Source organism: Corapipo altera, unplaced genomic scaffold (genome assembly GCF_003945725.1).
Source record: "Corapipo altera isolate COAL_440 unplaced genomic scaffold, ASM394572v1 113, whole genome shotgun sequence".
NCBI classification, from domain to species: Eukaryota; Metazoa; Chordata; class Aves; order Passeriformes; family Pipridae; genus Corapipo; species Corapipo altera.
This window is the reverse complement of record NW_020884895.1, coordinates 179,643-194,811: the sequence shown is the minus strand read 5'-3', so window position 1 is coordinate 194,811 and position 15,169 is coordinate 179,643. Positions and strand designations below refer to the sequence as shown.

The 15,169-nt window shown below is 44.1% G+C and overlaps 1 protein-coding gene across 1 annotated transcript in view; it reads right to left on the bottom strand.

Moving 5' to 3' along the window:
• The window catches only part of FGF12 (fibroblast growth factor 12), a 224,899-nt gene extending 212,237 nt beyond the window's left edge, over positions 1-12,662 (bottom strand). Inside the window, exons 1-2 of the mRNA XM_027647299.1 lie at positions 12,583-12,662; positions 12,333-12,473 (exon numbers count right to left, since the gene is read on the bottom strand). Coding sequence (XP_027503100.1) covers positions 12,333-12,345 — 13 coding nt within the window. The 5' untranslated portion in view covers positions 12,346-12,473; positions 12,583-12,662. The remainder of the gene's footprint in view (positions 1-12,332; positions 12,474-12,582) is intronic.
• Between the last annotated feature and the right edge of the window lie 2,507 nt (positions 12,663-15,169).

Sequence of the window (15,169 nt, the reverse complement as noted above, 5' to 3'; positions counted from 1 at the left end):
CAGGAGCACCTTTGAGCTATGAACTTCAGAAAAAGATAGAGAGGAAAGCTAATATCGCCCCTAACTAAGCTAGAGGTGCTTTAGTAGTAAAATGGTTCCAAACTTTTTGGATTAGCTGGAGAAAACAAAATATCAGTGTCCTGGTTTCAGGGCTGCGTTACCCACCAATCTTCATTCCATTCAGCAGCACAGAGGATTTAAAAGCAATTTCAAGACATGAAAATTCAGAGGTAGGATTTAACCGAGGAGTTATGCTGCTCTTTACTGTCCTCTTCCTTATCACCAACAAGCCCTCCTTCCAAAGCTCCCTGAATTCTCAAGCCAACAACACATCAACTACTGGGTAACCCTGAGATTAGCTCAGCTGGTTGCAGCGTGGTGCTATCAATGCCAAGGTTGTGGGTTCAATCTCCCTTTAAGAGCTGGACTTGATGAGCCTTGTGGGTTGCTTCTGTGATTCAGTGATCCAACCACTCCCAAACTGCAAATGCTACCCAGGCAAGGTCTCAGATCAGCAGGGTAAGGTGCTAAAGCCATACTGGGTTCCTAATAAAACCCTTACCTAAGGTAATGAAGACCTCAACCCCCGAGCACACACATAAACACTTACTGTCCAGGCACCAGCCTCCCATTTAACATAAAGTACAGAGCCACAAGGACACACAGCCCCTGTGCACAGTAACTCCACTAAGCAGAGGTTTCTGTAGCCATCCTCCCACTACTGAGTACAGACACAAGGGGTTGAACCCAGATGATTTACAAGCTGGTATATTGGACTTGGCACAGCTGCGTGAAACTGGCTCTCCATCCCCACACTTTTTTGCCAGCAGGGGTTGAGCTGAGAGCCAAAGGGTTTCTTTTCCAGAAGAGCAGGAGGTGATTTATTGCCTCATGTAGCTGTAACTAGCCCCTCTAGGAACAGATTTGACACTCCAGTATGCCTTTCAGCAAAAAAGAAAGATGCAATACCAGATCCATCCAGGCTTGCATTATATGAAGTGACTCCACTGTCCATGCTTTGATATTTCTGATTGCTCCCTCATTTTCTCAGGGTATTCAGCAGCCATTGGCTGGTAGCCACCTTGGTCACTATTTCTGGTACCATCCACCATCACTATAAATATATGTAGTTCATAGCTATCAGTGCCAGTTGGGGCTACTCTGGGACATGGGGCGAAAGCCACATAGTTCATAAACCAAGACAGTGCGATCTGTTTTGAATGATGCTTTTTTGGTAAAGCTACAAGATTATCCATCCAGATGAGGTCAGTTCTTCATGGAACTAAACAGTTTCATATGGTCTTGCAGAACATTTGAGCCAATAACCACTGGCAAAGAAAGGGCAAAACATTTGCAGCTGACATCATCTGCACAGAAATACTTGATATAGTAAATTGTAACATTTGCAATTTAGTGACCAGTTCTGGTGCTGTTTCCTAGCGAAAAAATAAGTTTTAAAGTTTTCGATGAAGAATTACTGTTTGTAACAGAATATATAACAATAACATAACTAATTAATAACAGTCTTATTCCCCAAAGAAATTATTTCAAAACAATTTCAAATTAAAACATGTTACTTAGGACTGATATACAGTATTTTTGAAGAGAAGAATACACAAGATTTCCTGACAATGTGGCTCTCCTTTCTGGCAAACAGCACTGTTTCTCTTTTACAAAGGAAGTTAAAATGGAAACTTAGAAACGACTATTTTTCCCATCAACTTAACCTCCATACAGATAGAAGAGCTATAAGGTTGATCAGAGAAATAGTATAAGAGCTAAAAGAACTGATAAAGCTTTATGCTTCCTATGTACCTCCACCTGGAAAGGCCTTAAAAGCATCCCATAAAATCCACAATCCCTCAGAAATCAGTAATAGTTGGCTGATACCTCCTCACAAGAACAGCACACAGTAAAGTTGCTTAGCTTAAAAACATGAGTTTCTGCTCTAAGTTGTGCTGTTCATACCACCACAGGTGTTGACAAACTCTCATGAATCCAAGGCAAGATCCATCAGAAAGTGCAGAGTCCGGGAAGCTCTTGAGAGGCCCAAATGGTAAGAAAAATACTGGGTTCAATACAGTTCAGCAGAGAAACTTCAGAAATAGGGATTTTCTGCAAAATAAGAGATCTGATTTTTAGGCAGCTCCATTGCAAACAAGAGGGAGAAGAGGTAGATGCTTCCTTCAGTGTTCCTGACATGCAAAGAACATTCATACATTATCCTTTGCTAGGTCACTGGCTCCTCCTGAGGCTCAAGACCTGATACTAAGGAGAGGGACTATCCATAGGCAGGAAAACGGCAGAAGAAAAAGTCCTCACACATCTGAGGGGCCAGGATGAAGACCCAAGCACCAAGCACACCTGCTGGGTGCCACAGCCAGGCTCCAAGCCAAAGCCCAACTTACAGAACTGATTTGAAGGTATAGGGGAGAGACAGAAGTGAGACACATCCACCTACATGGTCCTAATATTCTCCAAGCCAGTAACCCACCAAGCTACTTTCAGGATCAGCTGGAGCTGCATCCAGGACATGCTCTGTTTGGTTTGGATTACTAAATTGCCATGCAGCTTCTGGGTGATAAAGATGACTTCAGGAATACAAGAGCAGCAAAGGTAACTATACACCAGCCTTGCCTTTGAGATTACTGAATATAAACTCATACTCCATAGGAGCATAAATGCATTTCAGTGGTGGTGATGCCAGCTTTAAGAGTGCTCAGATTCAGTGAAACTCTTCTGTATTCACTGTTCCTGAAAACCTTTAAATGAAAAAGGAACTGCCTGTGTTTTCATATATACAGTGGTATGCCTATAACAGGCCATCAGTCAGAACATTACCACCATTTGGTTGACTAGCACAGCATAGAGCACTGCTTGCACTAGATCTCCATGCATGCAAAGCTCAGCATCAGCCTCAATTCCCTGTTCTCAATTTCACAGACAGTAGAACACAAGGCTAAATTCTGCACTTGGATCTCTGTCATCAACCTTAGGGTGGTGCCACAGAAAGGACAATTTAATGAAAACCATTATTTTCTTACTATAAATAATTAAGATTTTAAACACATTCTGCTCTTTGTCTCTGCATACTGCCCACGGCTGTATGCTTCAGTATGTCAGGTTTGTCCTCACTATTTCTGGGAAGGTTCTAATCAAAGGAGGTGGAAAATTCATCCCCAGTGCCTTTTTTTTTTTTTTTCGTTTTTAAACAAACAAATAAAAACTCAGAGTCTTGCTGTTCCTGGATGTTGGGGTGTTTTTGAGAGGGGAATGCACTATAAACACAGTTTAGGTCGGAGAGACTGAAGTGCATGTTACTGAGAGATGAATCACACAAATAAAACTGACAGGTAAATCTGGATATCTGGCACTATGTTTAGTGGTAATGCCAAGACATGTCTCAGCATAGAGCCACTTGTTAGACACATAATTCATAGTCATTTTTAAGATGCGGTGGATGTTCTGACTTTTGAAGATACTATATAGCAATTTTAATAGCAGTTGCTAACACAAAGCCCTCAATGCTATCTAATTTGTACCAATAAAGGTAATTGCCTTCAAAGTGGCAGGAAGAAAGTAAAATAAGCCATAACTGTTTGTTATTTTAGTATCACCTTGAACCAATATAAAATTACTGCTTAAAACCTTTACTACTTCTTAAGTGGTTAATAACTAAAGTCATTTAAATAGGTCTTACACCATATAATCAGTATTATTTCCATTGTGTTTTCAGTTCAGTAAGGCGTTAAAGACTCGGCCTTTGCCTACGGACCAAATAATGCATTTATCTACACAAGTGCAAATCCAGAACAGCTCCACTAACTTCGTTGAAAGTCTTGACTAGAAGAGGAGACTCAGGACAGTAATTTTTAAACATCTCTGCTGATTTCTCCCTCACTTCTCATATTAGAACAAAATGGTTACAATTTGCAGTATGAAATTTCTCCACTGGGGCACACTGATAGGAATAAAAAGTTTAAAAATTAACAGCTGGCTTTGTCTGCAATTATTTGATAACGTATGGCACCGGTTAATGGGCAGTCTCAGAACACCAGGAGCGCTGGTCAATACTAAAAGGGAATATGAATTCAAGGCCAGAAATAATCTCAAAAGCTCACATTCAGCCTTCAAAGAGATCAAATATGCTGGAAATATCATAAAAAGCAGGTCTTTCTACTGTCAACCCAGTTATGCTGCAATGGCCTGTTAGTATCAAAATAGGAAATCCATGTCTTTCTTCATCTATAATTAACTTTTTTTTTCTATACATACTAGAAGGTGCTGGATTCTAAATTTTTCCTCATTTTGTTGGTATTGCTGCTGTTTCCCTCTCGCTTGCAGTATGGTGGGGTCACTGGCATGTTTAAGACTGAATTTGGGGTTATTCTAAAGTGGCAGTGGAATGAACATTTTTGCATGACAGCGAGCATGGTGTGTGCAAGGACTCTTAAATGGAGAATGAATTCATACTTATGTCTTCCAAAAGAAGTTTCAGAAAACTAAACTGAATCCCAAAATAATACCATCTATGATGAAACAGTAATTCTGGATATGAGGAATATTTTGATGTTTGTTCCTGACCTTTCTAAAGCCACTGCTGCAAAATATTCTCAACTGAAGGTCAGACAAGTTTTATACTCACTGAAGTGCTCCCCCAAAACACACACTCAGGACTACATATCAATAAAGGATGAAATGCTGAGGGTGTTCTTCAAAGCAGAAGTTTATTCTACTGCTGAATTTCATACAGATTCGATCTTTCAAACTGCACAGACACCTGTACTTCCACTCCAAATAAAGCAGAGCTAAACAACAGCCACAACATCTGGATCCCACTCTTCAATGCCTCAAGTAATTATAAACACTCAGAAATGAGAAGGTAGTAGAGACCAGCATGCAAATGGGAGTAGGAAGAGGCAGGATAAAGAATCTGGAACCAGATTAGAGTTCCAGCTCCTCAGCAGGGTCATATCAGAGACCAGAGTCAGCTGGAAAATACCTCAAGGTTTCTAGTTGAACATTTGCTTGAGTAGTGATTATCCCAACACTTAAGCATGCCCATCCTACCAACAACCTTGTCTGTGTGGATTTGGGGAGAAAAATACACAGTGATAGCACTTTACATTGGAATCAACATGGCATAAGTAGACTTAGTGATCAGACGAGCTTCAGTCTTCCTGGAGAGGCCTTCATCCTTGTCAGCCTCTTCTGGAGATAGCATTAAATGCCAGGAAAGTGTTTTTGCATTAATAATACATTCTCAGTGGCTGAGAAGGAAGGCAACTTTCTCTTATTATACCAATAAAACATTCAGCACTTCTGGAGGATTTATGAAGAAAATCCAAGTAGCTACATTCAGCAAATTACCCTTACCTATTGAAGGCTGATGGCAGATAAAGCCAGCCTTAAGCCAGTCTCCAACAGGGGGATGAAATGCAAGAGGAAGAAGCACAGCTCAAGAAGAGCCGTTTTCCAAATTAGAAATGCTATTCCATGCTTCCCTGATTTCTTGCTTTGCACATGCTATTAAAAATAGCAAGTAAAAACGCCTTACTTCTCAAAGTACACATCCTGATGCACACACAGCCCTCCCTCAGCCACGTGGCTCACGGCACGCCGCAGTATTGCTCCCGCACTCTATTGAGCAGCCATCATCTCAAGCCACAAGATCTCTACTGAAACATGACGACACCATAAATGGTTTAATTCAATCTGAAGAAAAAAGCCATAGCTTTCAATGTGGGTCCTGCGTAAGTAACAAATCATAAGGTTCATCCAAACCTGAGACCTGGGAGAAGAAACTCAATGAATTAGCACGATGATTTGTACTCTTATTGAGTATAAAGAACACTTTGAAAAAGCAGGGACATAGGAGATACAAGGATGTTTCCTTTTAATGTATCACTGACAGGAAAATAGTAAATTCTTTCTTCAATCATTTTAGTATAACAGCATTATTAAAGCCTTTATACTTTGAGTGAAAGCATTAATTATTATGCCCATCAGGAATATTTTTCATTGTCAGTTTGCCTTTTACCATGCCAATAAACACCAAGCTTTGCATGTAAAAATTAATCATGTTACCTCATTTATAGGTTAAAAGACACAGACTAAAATAGTTTCTGCAATTCTTCCTAAATAACTAGCTTTTGCATATCAAGTTTTATGGCACATTAGAAATGAATGCAATTCACACAGGATTTGAATAGCTGAGTAGATAGAGAGGGAAAGACAAGAGCACATAAGAAAAGTCTTGTGATAAGCTAAGCCCCTTTTTTTTTTTAAAAAAAAAAAAGCCTCTAAAAAATCAAGGGTTTTTTTTTTTTAAATTACTGGACCCCAAATGACATAAGGATGAAACAGCTGTATCCAAGTCATTACTCAAAGTATCCACAGATTATGCTTCCAGCCACTATATGAATAAGTGGTACCTCAGAACAACTTAATGCATTAAAAACAAACAAACAAACAAAACATTGTCAATTTCTCCAGCCTTTCATTCAGCCCAAAAGCAGCATCCACACCTCCCACATAACCTGTGGAAGTGGATTAGAGGACTTGCTCCTTGGGTATTTTCATAAGAGCCAGATGACCAAATCCTCCACCAATTTTTATAAGATTTTAGACTATTATTAGGGTCATCTTTCCCCTTTGTTTAGTAACATGAGGGGTTTGTAAGTATGAAGGAACATGAGCATGGCCACTTATGGCCCTCCTCATTATGAGGCCCACTAGAGCACACACACTTTCTGGGTACCATGTCTACTTCCCCCAGCATCAGATAGTATTGGGTCACCCCTCTCATTCAGAAGCTGCAGATGCCCACCCAGAGTATTTCAGCAGCTACCAAATGATGGTTAATAAAGGTATTAGACCATTATCTGCTCTTCTAGGTGGCAGCAAATAGCCAAGGTTTGCTCATCTGCAAGTACCACATAGCAACCATCTTTGAGCGCTTCCAGGACAGTCATATTTGTGTTGAGCTTAACATGATTTCTAAAGTGAGGAGAACAGACATTTCTCTCCCTTTCTGAAATGCATTAAAGAAAAATATGAAAGCAGTGCTAGCCTAGTGCTTTACGCTCTCCTCCCTCATCTTTCAGCAGAGATCTAATCTGAGGCACAGGACCAAAGTAACCTCTCAGAGCACCCCACTTCAGCCTCAGGGATAAGGTGTTAAGGTCAGGCAATTACAATGTTCCCCTGCTATACAGAAAACTGATACCCATATCGAATGTATGGCATAGGGGAGATACTAAAAAAAAGATCAGGCCATTTATTTACATCCCCAAACTTGCTGCCCTATGTCAAACTTCAAGCAGCCAGTTTGAGATCTGTTAGCCTCAGCAATATGCCCTGGATCTCACACGGCACATCTCTGCGAAAGGCTGAGAGCACAGAGCTGTCTCCTCTATGGAAAATGTGCTGCCTCTGACCATCCGGACAGAAATGAAAGTATTCCCTTAACAAAGGACACAGTTTCATAGCAAAAGTAACTGTGCCACTACTTTGTTTCCATTAAAAACAAGTATGCAAGATGAATTGTGTGACCCAGACTTTACCAAAGCAATCTGCATTACTCCAACACACATGCAACAGTAAATGCTGCAGACTCACCTCTAACAAATACAGGACGTGTCAGGAAGACGCATTATGAGGTACATTTTGACATGGGCATTCCAAACAACCTCAGGACATGAACCACGGCTGGGATCTCTAAGATCTTTTCTTTGATCATTGAAGAAAGTCATGAAGGTGGGAACAGTGCACAGCAATCTCCAGAACTGCATGTTCTTACTTGCCACCCTCTCTCACCTCGTCCACAAAGCCCGTCTTCAATCCTACCACTCCTCAGCTCTTGTTGGGTTTTGATCACAAGTTCTTCAAGGTGAAGATTCTGCCCTTTACAGGCATAGTGTGAAGGCAGCCACACAGAGAAAGCTGGTCCACAATTCTGGGGCTGGACAAGGAGGCTTCAGAGCAGCTCCAGTGGGGAGGGATTGATCAAACCACATTGCTGATTCCCATATCCACAAGATGGCAAGATGCAAAAAGCTCAGACAAGTTTGACAGACCCAGGAAGAGTAACTATGCCCTAGGTAAATGGAATCTTACTGCTGGTTTACAAGATCTCATTTGAAGGCCTGAACATCACACGTCTATGAACAGCAGCATTATGGCTTTTCTACAAAAGCAAAAACCCTGCTCCCAGCTTTGTGACTGAGAAGAGAACATGACTCAGGTAGCACTACTGTGGCAGCATCTGCCTAGGACAGTCCCACTGCAGAGATGTCCCTGCAGACATCTCCTCCAAGGCCTGCTGCTTTGAGACTCGCAGTAGAAGAGAGCTATAAGGCCAGGTCCCCTGGCTGCTACCCACAGCCTTCTGAGTACAAGGATGGGGTTCCTGTGGAAAGACCCACTGCATGAAGAATGTCTCTCCAGCCTGAGATTACTGTCCAACAGGGAAGGACCAGGGCTCAGAAAACTGACAAGAGCACCTCCACGTCTCAGCCAATAGTGTGCTTTAGATTTGCTGTCCCCGTAGACCAGCTGACAAGAACAAGCCCTGCTGTATTTCCTAGCTAACAGAATGCATCCTATGCTGTCAGCAGCCTGCCCTGCACCCAGGCAGTGCAACTGCCCCAGAGCCACCAGCACCCAGCACTGACTTCCAGGGAGACCAGAGAGCACCAAAAACTGGCGGGGCCTCTGAAGAAGGTTCAGTCAGACAGCTTTCCCCTGCCTCCCATACAACACAGACAGATCAAGAACCCAATCCCCCACCTCAGGCAAGATAAAAGTAGTAATATGTGTTTCATGGCAGTGAGGGAGAAAGGGACACACTCCCTGTGTCTTCAGGAGTACAGAAAAGGATATAGCACTGTCAGAGAAAAGGAGTCCTCCCTGCAGCAAGGCTAGCCCTGCAGTTCCTCTCTACTCCATCCAGAAGCCCAGGGATACATTCCACACTGTGCAGTTTGACTCTTGCTCGGCTGATTTCTTTTGCAGCCTCTGAGTCTGAACATCGCTGCGTGACGTTCCTTCCTCTGCTAAGCATCTTTCTAGCTGTGACTGAAGAATTTGGCAAGTGACCAAGTATTCTTTAACCTCCACATTAACTATTGTTAGCTTTGGCAAAGCCCAGCTCCTGGGATGCCTGGTGTGGTATCGCTTACTGCTGCAGCCTACAGGAACTGCTGTAGTGGCGAGATTCAAGAACAGGGATCAGGTAGCAGATGCAAAACAGAGCTCTCACCCACAGCACCCTCCATTCCCCCACTGCCTAATGAGCTTTGGGAACAGCTACAACTTTTAAGCTTCTTACTTGCAGAGAAGGTTTGGAGACAGTGAATGTGCAGAACAGAGTAAATCAAAGAAGCTGTAAGTTAGATGAGGCCAAATGCTACCTTTAGACCACCAAGATGTGTTGGTAACATTGCAATTCCAGAGAGTGCTATTTATCTTTAAGGAGCCCTGAAGAGACAAAGATGTTCAGCTCCAGTCAGCTTTGACTGTTGGAAGATGGCACAGGCTGCACCACCTCCTCAGCCCACATCAGAACTCTCTTGGCTTGCATTCTTACTGCTACAGTCCTAACAGTAAAGTCCTTAGTCCTGCATCCCACTGCACAAAAACTAGAATATGTCCTTCTTCCCTCTTTCTCATGAATAATTCCAACCAGTGAAATCAGTTATGGCTGCTCTGGGCAGCACCAGAGATGGTTCTCTAGCCCCGTTTTTACAGAGGACTGCAGGCTTTGCAAGCAGCCACATTTGGACAACCAAGTTGTACCAGGATAGCAAATCCCAGGCACAAATGTCCACAGCAGTCATCAGGGACAGCTGAATTCAGGGACCAGAAGGTAGGTTTTCTTAAACAGACTATGTTGCTTAATATAGCACACACTCTTCCCCAGTATCTGCACAACGCTGAGTTTGAGATGTTCTAAGATCTGCACCAAGGAAGACTGGAGGGGTGGGAGAAAGCCTGCAGGAGAAAGCATTTGAAAAGTGAGATGATTTTGGAGAAAATTGTATGCAAGCAGCAATCTCATAACATAGGACTTGCAATGCAGAGGCCTGGTTAGTAATGAAAATAAAACGTAAACAAGTGCTTAGTAAGGCAATGTAGTTGCAAGTCCATCTAGGATTAGTCACAAAAAATGAAAATGTGAGTTTAGGCTGGCTCATACCTTCCCTCTGGGGAGACATCCTACATTGTGCTTCACTATACATGTACACAAAATTAGTCTGCTAGACCTGTGCACCACAGGCCTTCTCATGCTTCTCCAACACTATGTGAGTTTCAAAAATTACTTCAGTGCCAACACAATTGGATCCCTGCCGTGAGAAGACTTCTGCCTTCTCATTTTTTCACTGAGATGCCAAAGTTCCTTGTGTATTTCCTTTAAGGTCATCTCTGCTTGGGACCCGTCCCATTTTGGTGCCTTGATTTCAGTGAGGTTTGCTCTCGACAGCCCTTCTTTTTACACAGATAGAGGAAACCCAGAAAGTATTTGTTCCCTACCTCTACCTTATGAAAGAAAATCTCTAGCAACAGAAAACCGTTGAGAATTTTTTGCACAAAATTCTCAGAGTAGGGGCTCTTGGGGTCTTCTCACTCCTGCTATCTCCTCCACCAAAGCCAAGCACAAGGAAACATGGATTGCTGTGGAGCCCATCTTGCAACTAATAAACACAAGTACCAGTGGTCTGAAAAGCTGCCTCATTCAGATGCCCATTGCTGACTCCAGCAGCAACTGCATCATAACAGTTTCTGTTTGCACAACATGGGAATTGGGTGATGCTCTCTCTGGGGGTACTTTTGACACCAGGTAGCTGGACCCTTCTTATTTTATAGCAGATGTTTTATTTCTGCCCCTCGTACAACTCCTCCAGCTACATAAGCTCCATCAGAAGTTCCACGGAGAGCCTTTTGCCTGCTTGTGCAGTGCATGACAAGGCACGTAATGTGTTATACTAAATTTACAGTCCATTTGTTTCACATCAAGACATGTACTAGTAGGACGTTCAAAAGGCAAAGGTGGCCCATCTCAGGTTAACTGTGAAAACAGCATGGATAATAAAAAAAAAATATTTGAGGCTAACATGACCACTGTGAGCTTTTTAATTTAAGTAAAGTCTTTGCAGATACACTTTTTTAAGAGGTACTTACCTGTCCTCATGCCCTGGGAATTCCATCGATCACTGCCCACAAGAAACTGTACTTTATAGGACATACTGCCTCCTTATGATTGAAATAGCTTCCTTCCTTAATCAGCATATAATCAGATATTCCCACACAGGAGAACTATAGCCCTGATTGACAAGATAGTTACAAAAATAAACCTGAGGTTTAAATATAGCTTGCTCGTCTCCCTGGAAGGTATGTAGTATTGTGTTATACAAGTCTACCATAATTTTCCTTGAATTAATGTAGTCCATACTGTCCCACAGCCTTGATCGCTATCAATTAAACAGCTACCAGATTTGTGTTATACAGGAGAGCAGGCAGCTATGTTGAGTAAGAATGGCAACTCGCCTTTCTTCTGCATGGACTGACTTACCATCAATATTTCATTGGCAATTAACATGTACAGATTTTGAGTTCACGTACCAGTTGAATGTGTGATTTCCAAAGCAATTGTGGAGGTAGATAGGTAAATAAGCACGCAGGACTACATAGCTATGTATGGAAACAAAACACATATGCTCAACCTGAAGGGATATACGTGGATGAGGTATCTCTGTATGCAAACACACAAGCTAGGCAGGCAATATTTAACGATCTCGTCTTTTCAGGGTGGACAGTTCAACAGCACAACACTCATTGCATTTCTCCCAATCTATCATTATGTTCTGATGTGTTAAATATGCAATGTAACGAGGGCAGAGCTCTATAGCCCTATTCTCGTTTCAGAAAAAAAAAAAAAAAGATTTTTTTTTTTTTAAACCCATTCTAATAATGAAATGCTTTTCATCTGTTAAAAACCTCTCCACTGCTGACTGGCTAAAAAAACACGGGACAGACCTCATATTTATTATGCAAATCCTTAGCATTAAGAAAACAAATCACCAACTAACATCTGTCTCGCCCTAAAGGAAAATAAATAAATTAAAGAAAAAAAAAAAAACAACAGCCACCCCTTTCCCTCACTCCCTACGCAGCGGGCCGAGCACCCCGCGGGATCGGCAGGGACGCGCCTCCCGCCCGCTCCCCGCCGGTGCTGCAATGTCCCCAGCACAGCGGCAGCCTCGGCCGCCCGGCCCCGCACCAGCCCGGCCACTGCGGTCCTTTCGCCGCCGCCCCCCCTGCGCCCGACCCACCTTTCCCTTCCATCGCGGAGCCTTGCGAGCGCCGGGAAGTTGCGGGAAGACGCGCTCCCTCCTCAGCCGAGAGCCCGGCGGGCAGAGCCGGCCGCCGCTGCCTGCTCCGCGGTGGGGGACGGCGCTGTCACAGCCCCGGAGCTGCAAGCAAGCAACCGGCGGGGGGGAGACGGCGTGAGCCGCCGGGCCCCCCCCGCAGCCCCGCGGGGCGCGGGCGGAGCGGGGCGCGGCCGCGGGGGGAGCGCGTTACCTGTGCGCCGGCGGGAGCTGTCCCTGGCCGAGCGGTGCTGCGGGGGCGAGTGGCTCCGCGGCCCGCCGCGCTGCCTGGCACCGCCCGCATGCGCGCCCCGCCCGCGCCCCGCCCCCGCGCCCGCACCGCGGCACCGCCGGGCCCCCGGTGCGGGATCCGCTGCCAGCGAGAGAGCGAGGGAGGGGAGGAGCAGCAGCGGCCGCGCGGCGGGACCGGCCGCGCCGCGCCCCCTCCCCCGTCCCGCGCCCCGGAGAGCGGGAGCGCTGCGTTACACAACGCCGTGGTGCCGGCGGGAGTCCCGCTGGAGCATCCTCCCCGCGCCGGGCGCACCGGCCACGGCCCGCGTAGCGGGAGGCGGCATCGGCGCCGCACAGCTCCGCGCACGGCCCGGCGGCTGCGGGAGAACCGGCCGGTGCCCGCGGGTGCTGTGCGAACCCCCAGATCGCAACTCCCGCACCGGTCAGGTCAGGGGGATCGCTGTGCTCGCCCCCAGCCCTGAATCCTGCAAGCCAAGATGAGCCCACGCACCTGCAGACACGGAGAGGAGCTCTCAGCAGTTGCTCAGTCTTAGGTTCAGGCCTTCTCTGGATATGTTGTTTCAGGATTAATTATGCTGATTCATAAAACATCCACCTTACGGCGAGTTTATGCTTTTCTGCTTTCACATACAGCCACTAGATTTCACTCACCCTCTAACTCATTAATAAAGTAAGGAGTGCCCTGCTAAAAAGTTATTAAAACATTCATACCAGGATCAAGTCATTTTTTTGGATAACAAAGAGTTCATCCTGAAGTTAATCCCTGTGAGAAAGTTTCTCCACACCAGTGTTATTCCTGTACCTCTTGAGACTTTTTTAAGATTTGTAACTTTGGTGCAACAGAGACGGTAAAACCCAGTTTTGTGCTCATTTTTATAATTTATGCTACTGAAAAAGCAGCTCAAGGCATCCACTGTGCTGAGAGCTGCACACTCAGAGGATATATGGCTCCAGCACTATGTAAGTTTCTAAGTACAGGAACAGTAATTCCTCTCTCCTACTGTTCCTTTATACACCCTTGTGTTTATGTTCTCCTTCTCACCTACAGCTCAGGACTAGCAAACCAGTCAGTGGTTATATACTCTCTCATGCTCTTCATTCTAAACCACTGCAACCCATTCTGCAGACACTACCCATCCCTAAGCAGAACCCTGAGTTTGGTTATGGAAATGAACATTGCACATGTGATCCCACGTTAGTACATGGTCCAGCCAGTTCTGAGTAAAACCTGCTCTAATCTCAGCTGCCACCCCACAAGTCAGAGCTGGCATACTAGTGCAGGAACAGGCCCCTAAAAAGCAACTAGAAACAGTCCAGGATGAAGACCCAGCACATAAAATTCTCATTTACTAGGTCCTACGTTGTTGTGAAGAATAAGATTAGGATTTTTTAATTTTAGGTACTGTAGGTGAGCTGCAAGTAAAACTTCACTACAGAACTTATGAAGCAGACTTAGAATTTATGATTTGTCTAGAAGGTCAAAGTAAATGACTATTGTTTCTTCAGTTCTTTCACTGACTAGTGGAATCCTATTTCCTCATTGCTATGCCTTTACCTACCATCAATGCCAGACTGACCAAACTGCACTTCCAGGGTCAATCTGTGTGCTTTTTCTGAAAAACAACAGAACAATGACTCTTTCAAGGTCTATTAGTCCTCACTAATGTTCCAAAACACAATCAAAATACATACCAGGTCACTCCACAACTTCTCAGTCAGTTTCCTAAAACTCTTGGACTTAAGTTACCAACTTGCATAGATTAAAGGCAGATTCCTCTGAGGCAAACTCTCAGAGGATATTAAGATTCCTGGCATCCAAGTTCAAGAACAACTTTCAACAGAAAGAAGAGAGGGCAAAGAAAACTTTTAAGGTACAGCTGGGCTGGTTACCAAGAACACAATCTGAGATATCATTTGTAATAGCAGGCACTGGACCAATGAACCAAGAGCCTCCTTTCAAAGCTGTGCACTCCCCGGAAAGCTAATAGCCATCAATAATTCAGCTTCACAGAAAAATCTGGGAAATAGTTCCTAGCTGCAGGCATCAGACTGAGCCCCACTGCCATGAGAATACATGAAGACCAAGTTTCCCAAATACTGAAAATATATTTTTCCAATGTCCTAAAATGGATAGCCATAACATTGGCAAATGTAAGTGGAGGTTTGTTTTGCTTGTGGAGGAGGAAATGAATTAGTTCACAGGGCTCACCGTTGGAGAGCAAGGCAAAATTAACATTTCTGTTAGTTTTTTGTTTTGCTTCTGAGCTGTGAAGCATTTCTTCCTTTAAGGTAACAGTGGTAGAAACATAGTTCAAGCAAAACAACCAAACCCATTAATCCACACACATTCATCTTCATAGTTTATCAGAGATCTTTCCAGGTCTCATCTCGGACATAACAATTTCCATTCTAGATCATGAAACCATCACAAGGCCTTAACATACATGTTCTTAAAAAGCCATCTTGAAGAGAGAAGTCCCTCCCTATACTCCTTCAAGGCTTCTTTCCTCAGTGCAAAGAAGTAAATTCAAGGGAACAAATCCAGTGAA